The following is an 8,236-nucleotide window of genomic DNA, read 5'->3' on the forward strand; positions in this document are numbered from 1 at the left end:
CTGTCTAGCAGCTTATTGTGACCCTATGACAGTGTTCCAGACACAGACACTTTGAATCCTAATCCTACAAAGAGCTGTGTGGGCTCCGGTGTCTAACTGCGCATTGTCGCATTAGAACCCAACTATTGTACATGTAGGGGGTTAGGGCCCAGAATTTAAGCTAGAGTAATAAACTGCAGTGTGCCAATTGACACTGACAGAGAATCTGGTTCCCTCTGTCTAGAGGTTTGAAGTAATAATGCCTCATTGAAGAATAATTTTTAAATGAGGATTTTTTTTTGTACTATACTCCAATGTTTGGTGTTTGTTTGTTTTTTTGAATTAAAAAGGATCACCTGAGATGCTATGCCCTTCCTCCTATTGATTTCATCCCTCATGAGGGGTTAGGAGCATCAAAGAGAGGTATATTTTTTAATATACTGGTAACTGAAGCGTAACATTTCTTTTAAACCTATTTAAGAGATCTATTTAGTGATGGTATTATGTATTTGTATAGGATGTTTTGTATAGGGATGACCCTGCCTCCCCCAGGGGGTTAAACTGTATGACCTATGGAGGTCCCTTCCAGCCCTACTTCTCTCTGAGTCTATGATTCTATGATTGTTTCTCCTAAAAAAGGAACTATAATTTACATAAAATTTAGAATCTAAAAACTGGAGAAATTAAAAGGGGAAAAAATGTAAACGTGCTAAATATATCTAGAGTGGTGCTGGGTAGGCAAGAAATATTACTCCAAACCAAACTGAAAAAAACAAACCCCCACACAAACAAGGATACCGCCAGGGAGAAAGATTTGGTGATGTTTTTGTAAATAGCCTGATCACTGTGCATCTTTTACAGGCACCAGCCTTTAACTTCAAAAGTGTCAGTGACTCATCCTCATGCAGCTAGTTGCAGGACAGGATTGGGGCCTAATTCAAACCACCTTCCACCCACCCTGCAGTTTGCGTGAGGTTCACATTAAATCAAAGTCGCCCCCAATTTGGAGACATTTATTCCTCCCCCATTTGCTTTCAGAGACTAGGGGAAGTTTATTCCCCTACCAGCCAGTGCAGCATAATTGAGACATTGATCCTATACGTGTTCTAGCATTCAAACAGAATTTAAACAACAAACCTTCAGGACAGTCAATTAGTAGTCAGCCTACACATGCTTATGGGCTGGGAGAATGTGGAAAGGGGCCTCATGCTGTCAAACAGATTTACTTTAAAATTCTACATCTCTTTCCAGCACCTTTCAAGAGAGGAAACAATACCCCTTGGCACTCTAAGAATTGCTGTTTCTTCCTCTCCCCCAACATCCCTTTCTGCTTTTTCATCCTAGGGAGGCAAGATCCCAATCCGATGGACTGCACCAGAAGCCATTGCCTTCGGCAAGTTCACCTCAGCCAGCGATGTCTGGAGCTATGGGATAGTGATGTGGGAAGTCATGTCTTATGGAGAGAGACCTTACTGGGAGATGACCAATCAAGATGTAAGCGCTTTGCAAAAGCCGCTACCAGACAAGATTGTTTTCTCATCAGAAAGACAGAACTGGCATGAGGCTTTCAGTCTGAAAAGGACAGCTGCTGGAAAACCCCCAGTGAAGTGATTTTGCTTTCCCTCTGAAATTCCTATTGTTCAATGCTCTTTTATGTAGCAGCTCAAAACAGGTTTTGCACAAAGGGAAATATGTCTGTACAGAGTAGTCCAGCTCCCTTGGCAGATTGCTGCAGCTCTCCAAAGGCTGCTAGAACCAGAGTTCATCTGCATTACATTTTAGGACAAAGGTCTATCCAAGGGTATATACTGATGAATGATATAATTTCAGCTACACTGACAAACTCTTGCAGTCCAGTAAAGCTTAAGCTTAGGGAGACATCCCCTTCAGTAAGTGCTTGCCTCCTTGAGTGAAAAGGGGGCATTTTGGTAGAGCAATTTGGGCCTACTGATCTAGGCTGTAATCCTGGCCTAGCTAACAACCTTAAGGAAATTGCTTCACCTTCCACCCTTTTTGACTGCCTTGAAATGTATAAACACTAAATGAGAGCAGTCTCTCACAATGCATGTGTCAAGTTCTTAGCACAATAGCATCTTGGTCCAGGGCCTAGGGCTTTAAATACTGCTGCAATGCCAGGGACAGTAATGGAGCAGAGACTTGATCTTGAAGAGGACTAAGCTGTGCTCAGAACCCTGCAGAATGAAGCCTTAAATTTATGTGCCATTAAAGTGGTGTGTTTTCATTGTTGTGGGATGCTGCTGCAGCTGTAGATGTAGCCTGGCAGTTTTATTCTGTCACTGCAGTGCCACTTTTCTGTCGCTACAGTGCCAGAGCATTGCCGGACCTTTATCTCCAGTGCTTCTATCCGTGGCATATTGTAGGTTGCTCCTGGTTTGTCTGCCGTTGTGCTTTAATGATTTTTAGGAATCTCTGGGTAAATGGTTGCTTGTCTATGCTAAGACCTGGACTCTGTGGCCCAGGAGTTCCTTCCCAGTTCTATGTTCCAGCCAGGGCTGAGGCAATATTCTGTGTAGGAGCTACCCTGTCATCCTATGATGAGATGTCTTCCAGTGACTCCAGGCCATGCTCCTGCTAATGCCCTTTAGAAACTCTTTTCTGTCTAGTCCCTATTCTCCCTAGACTGTATGCAATGCAGGAGCTAAGTTTCCAAGGAAGCTGTACAGCAGGTTCTACAGTGCAGAGGAAGGTCTTATGTCCCCTGTGACATGGGATAGGGACAGTTTCACAGAGACCCGCTGGTATCCTTGTCACTGCCACCTCCCACCTGCTGCCTCTCTGCAGTGCTGACACCCTGCAGGGAATCTTTGGTTAGGGTGGGAAAAAGCTAAACTCCCTTTCTCAATGGCCACTACTTCTCTCTAACCCATCAGGGGGAGCATAAAATAATTTTAAAAAACCTAATAACCGGTCCTAGTTGCTTGACTTTAGTCATGGTTTAACAAGGACAGCTTCTTTTGAGACCTCACCCATATTTTGTGTCTCACCTTTTAATGTGCCTGAATTTTCTTTGCAGAAAATTCAGGGGGGCATTAAACTGTGCCCTCACACACATGTGAATGTGCACCCTTGAGGAGCAAATTTGCTCCCAATGGGAGCAGTTCACTTGGGCTGCTCTTGCCCTGCTCTGCCCCACCTGCAGCAGCCAGGGGGAGCTCCAGACTCCACTGGGTACCAGTCCCACACAGGGGCTGGTCCCAATCTTCACCGGGTGGGGAAGAGCTGTCCCAGCAGCCAGGACTGCTGCATCCCAGCCACGTGGAGATCGGATCCAGACCTAATCTCCACATGTCTGGGAGAGCTGTCCCAGCAGCCAGGACTGCTGCATCCCAGCCAGAACAGGTCTCCTGACCACATGGGGATCAGAACAGGTCCTGATCCCCATATGGCGGACACGTGCAGCCAGCACAGCTTCCCTCAGCATCGAGGCTTAGTCAGGCAGCAGCAGGGCCCCAGTGAGCATGTAATCACCTGCCCCTAGGAGTATTATGTCACATTTCCCCTCCTTCCCATTCAGCTGCCCCAAAGAAGCCACCCACAATATCTCTCCATCACAGATAAAAAAGAATGCTGCTTGCCAGGCAGGCAGTCCTGTTGTTTTGTAGCCTCAGAGCAACAATGCCCTATAATCCCTCCATCCCAGATGCTATCACATTCAAAGGGAGTTTAGTAGCCATGCTGCATGCGTCTACCCAGGAGATTATCACAATTTAATGTGGAAACTTTTTTCCATGCCCAGTGGAAAGGATGCAGCAGTTTGGGCCCTGGCTTTTCTCTTCTGCCATTGAATTTAGCAACTGTAACCATCTTTAATATAAATGCACTGGAATGACACAGATGTTGTTCTTTAAAAGCCAGACTATAAACTATGATTCAGGCAAGTGAGAGTGAGATAACACTCCCCTGCCAGAGGAATCCCTCTTATTGACAGTAAGCACTAAAATAATTGGCATTTTTATATCTGTTAATAAAAAAAACAAAACCAGAAAAACATGAATTTAACTATATCCCATTGTACAGGGAGTGAACTTCACAAACACATCTTTAAAAAGCTGTGTATGGCTGTGGCTTTTTACATGTAGATTAAAGAATTAATCAGAGTTTTTTCTGTTGAAATTAGCATTGGTTCCTGACCAGGTTTTGATTTGATTATCTCTGTGGCTGTACTGTATATACTTGGCAGTAGCATGGATTATAGGAAGCAAGGAAATTTAACTCAGGGGTCTGGTACATGAAAATTCCTAGAGAGTTTTTCATCTCCCCTCCTCTGTATTCTCAACTCCCACCCCCGTTGGCAAGAGTCATAAGTTGCTTCCATTGCTTGTGGACATTATGTGGTAAACCACTGTGCTCTGGTTGCATGAATTTCAGTCCCTCATCAGAGAGTTCTTTTCATTCTTATGTGCTGTGTGACCTATAATTACAGCCACTTAAAAGTCACTGTTTGAAAATAGTCTTTGGCTAGCAAAACTGTCTTTATTATTGCATATCCAGATTGCTTTCATCCATGTCAAGGTAGACCCAAGGTGGCAGTCATGATTACTCAGAAGGTTATAAATCAAGTTTTTAAATCAAGACTAGATGGAGTTCTAAAAATATGCCCTGGCACAACCACGAGAGCATGGTTTGCTGGAGGAATTGGATGAAATTATATGGCCTGCTTCATGCAAGTTACTAGACTAATGATGGCCTTAAAATCTGTGATACCGTGGAAATGTAAGGCCAAGTATATTGTTATTGTCCAAGTATACTGCTATTGTAGGTATAAATCACCCCGGTATACCCTCTGCCAGCCCTAAGCCAACCAGCATAACCCCATAAACAAAGGGCCTGGGAGGGGATAGGTCCACAAACCTTCTGCTAGCCTACAATTTGACTCATCAGCTGTTCTAAAGACACATGCACCGGGTGAACAAAATTGTACAGTGCAGTAATTTGTTCCTTGTGGTTGATGCCAGTGACTTGAAAACTTTTGGTTCTGCCCTTATTCCCATTACTGCTGGATCCCCAAAACATTTGCAGATGAAAAAAAAAAGATGTTTCAGCATCATAACATCTCAAAGTATTTTGATGCCATTTACAGTGTATTGCCAGAGTGGACAACATCCTGTAAATTGAATTAACCTTATTGATTGCAGTGTTATTGCCAGGAATATAAAGCATGTATAACTTCATTGCAGATGTAGTTCAGATAGTCAATGCTGATGCCAGCTTGTCTGCTAGACATCTTGATGCTGGAGGGATTGTCCCTCCATATTATAAATATGCATGAAAATACAGCATGTAAGATTCACGTATTCGTTTGCTCCTGTTGCATAGTTTTTTTATACAATGGCTGCGAATCTGGGTTCACGTTAAAACCGGAAACAGTACTAAAATATTAGACAAAGCAAGAGATAAAGTACACCTTAGCTTATCATGCTATGAGCAAAACCGTTGCTGCAGAACAAAGTCATGATTGAATTTTGGTCCAAACCAGGTAGAAGGTCATACATTTGCTCCAGCTGTCACTGACATTGCTAAAAGTCTTCCCATTGACATCAGTGGTCGTTGGTTCAGGTGTCATGTCAGCACAAAAGAGCTGCACGACCTCAACAGTAAGGCTGGATTTTCAGATGTGCTCAATACCAGAAGCAGCTGTTCAGAGTAATATGATGCACCATGTAATTTTCTTCACTACTAAATGTGTCCTTTCAAATTTTTAAAGCCCCACACCACTCCTGGGCCAGTGCTTTCCACTTCTGGGCTCAGACTTCAGGGTGATGTGTGGATTGGAATGATATGTGCAGGGAAGTTGGGTTTTCAGCCTGGAATTCCATTGTCTTCTGAATAACATTACCCCAAGGGAGGATGAAAGCAATCAAAATTAAAATTACGGCAATACTTTTGCTAACCACTGAGTATATTTGAAAACAATGTGATTTTAAATTATATGTCACATTGTGCATAAAAATGAGAGGAATGCAAGGGACTCTTTGGAAAGCATACATTCAGAGCACTGTGGTTGGCCACAACATTCACCACCCAGGAGAGCAACCTCTGACCTCTGGTAACCAACAGATTTAGGAGAAGAGAGTATGAAGAAAGGGGTATGAAGAATTTCTTGGTACATTCATGTATTTTGTGTACCTAAAGCAGAGCTGAGCTTTATTTTTTTGTAAAAATGCAGGCATTTATTTAGGTGTCTAAAGGATAGTTGCCATGTCTAGAGTTCTTTCGAAGATCCATTCAATGGGTTTCAGTTAAAACAACCTGGACATGCTGAAAACAAATTATTTTGTCTTCAGAATGGATTTGATTATTTTTGGTCTACAACAAGGGAGAGATAGAGAGAGAATCAGTCATTGCATTTTTGTTCGGTGTCTTTTCTTTCTCAAGGACGCAAGAATTTACATGTGTGGACTAGTTGCTTTAAATATAACTGGTACAAAATCATGGGGTTTTTTTGTATTTGCATTTAAAATCAATGGCCAGGCCCTCCCTTGTTTTTAATTTACATGTAGCATTTTGCAGACATTTTCAATTCCTGGAAGAAATGTGTACACAATAATAAATTACTAGACCCTCACATTATTGAATGATACATGAGATGGTTATGCTGCTTCAGCCTTGAATGTATCCATCATTTAGCATTCAAAGTCTCTTTTGAAATAAAGTTGGACTTTTATTGTTGTAAAACAAATGTATGATCCAGCACGTGCCTTTTCATTAAAAGAAGTTCTATTCCAAGGAAATGCTAGATGGCCCATATGCTACTGTTCTCAGAATCCAAGAACAAACACTGGTGCTATTATTCTCAACTGGTGTAATCAAAGATAGCCCCATTAACTTTAAGGGAGCTATGACAACACACTCCAGTTGAGGATCAGGCCGATTGGGTTGAACAATTGAGTTAAACAATTGGCTTGGTCCTCACTTGGAGTGTTTTCATAGCTCTCTTAAAGTGAACGGAAAAATAATTCAGGTCACAGTAACACCTGGGAATCTGACCTGTTGACTTCAGTGTTACTGTGCCCTGAATTATTTTTCTGTTAACTGAAATTAATTTTAATTAGTTTATACCATGAAAGGGAACAGGTTGTTGCTGATTTTACTTCTCATAAGCAAAGGCTTGTGTGCTGCCTTGGAAAGCAGCAATAATGAATGATTTGCCAGCTATGAAAGGTTCTGTTTAAAACCCTTTGCATTTCAGAGATGGGAAAAACACTCTGTTTTTTCTTCCCTAGGTGATTAAAGCAGTTGAGGAAGGCTATCGTTTGCCAAGCCCCATGGACTGCCCAGTAGCTCTTTACCAGCTAATGCTTGACTGCTGGCAGAAAGACCGGAACAGCAGGCCCAAATTTGATGAAATTGTCAGCATGTTGGATAAGCTCATCCGTAACCCTAGCAGCTTGAAGACTTTGGTTAATGCATCAAACAGGTACCCATTCAGGCTGAAGCCATTTCTCAGTGAAAGACTTGTATCCTAATATCCTGGCATTGAAGTATCTTTTAGTATTTGGTCAGTAAGGACTCTACAGATCTACCAAGACCTTTATTATCCCCAGAATAGTCTTCCCAGCCAACTCTTTCTCTTTAAATTGTCAGATATGTGGACAACTGAATCACTTTATAAATGCTTCTATGCTATAGCAGGTAAAATTAGCATAACTTACCTTTGAAGCACTTGAGTTGGCCTCTATAGTCCCAGCTCTGTAGTTGACTTAATTCTGCTATGTACTGGATTTAGGGGCTGTGCCTACATAAGATACTGATTAAGTTATTACTGCGCAGTCATGTAGTACTTTTATACCCAAATACTTAATTACTGCACAGTAACCGTCATCCTGGTGACACTGACTGTGTAGTAGCTTGTAGCTTATTACTACTGCGGAGTAGTAATGAGCTACTGTGCAGTAAGCGTCTCATGTAGGTGCAGCCAGGGAAAGCAGAATTTGGCCCATAAAGTATATAATAAAAACCATTTCAGTTATCTCTTTGTTGACTTTATCCTGGTAATATTAAGAGAAGAGAAACCCTTGTGGGGAAATTCTTGAGACTAGCCAAGCTAAATGTTTGCAGATGCATTCCTACCCACACATGTCCTCTTGCCATGTTTCTTAACTCCGTTATCATTCACCTCCATTTGTACCATTTGTCAAAATTACAAACCCTTGTGGTTGCCTAAACATTGTACACAAATGATTTTTCTAAAACCACGTTAACTGAAAAAAAAACAGTATGCAATTTTAATGTGAAA

General features: G+C 41.9%; 1 protein-coding gene across 15 annotated transcripts in view; it reads left to right on the forward strand.

The window, feature by feature from the left end:
• EPHA5 (EPH receptor A5) overlaps positions 1 to 8,236 on the forward strand; it is a 386,478-nt gene that overhangs the window by 318,351 nt on the left and 59,891 nt on the right. For 14 of the 15 annotated variants that reach the window (XR_003096319.1, XM_025215915.1, XM_025215906.1 and 11 more), the window contains 2 exons: positions 1,324 to 1,473; positions 7,224 to 7,417. Coding sequence is in view for 14 of the 15 variants with exons in the window: in XM_025215915.1 (XP_025071700.1) it covers positions 1,324 to 1,473; positions 7,224 to 7,417 (344 nt within the window). In the remaining variant the exon portion in view is untranslated. Of the gene's footprint in view, positions 1 to 329; positions 403 to 1,323; positions 1,474 to 7,223; positions 7,418 to 8,236 lie in introns of those variants that run through there. The other variant, XM_025215920.1, reaches the window with a different exon arrangement.

The sequence above is a fragment of the Alligator sinensis genome, unplaced genomic scaffold, assembly GCF_000455745.1.
Source record: "Alligator sinensis unplaced genomic scaffold, ASM45574v1 scaffold320_2, whole genome shotgun sequence".
Lineage (NCBI taxonomy): Eukaryota > Metazoa > Chordata > Crocodylia > Alligatoridae > Alligator > Alligator sinensis.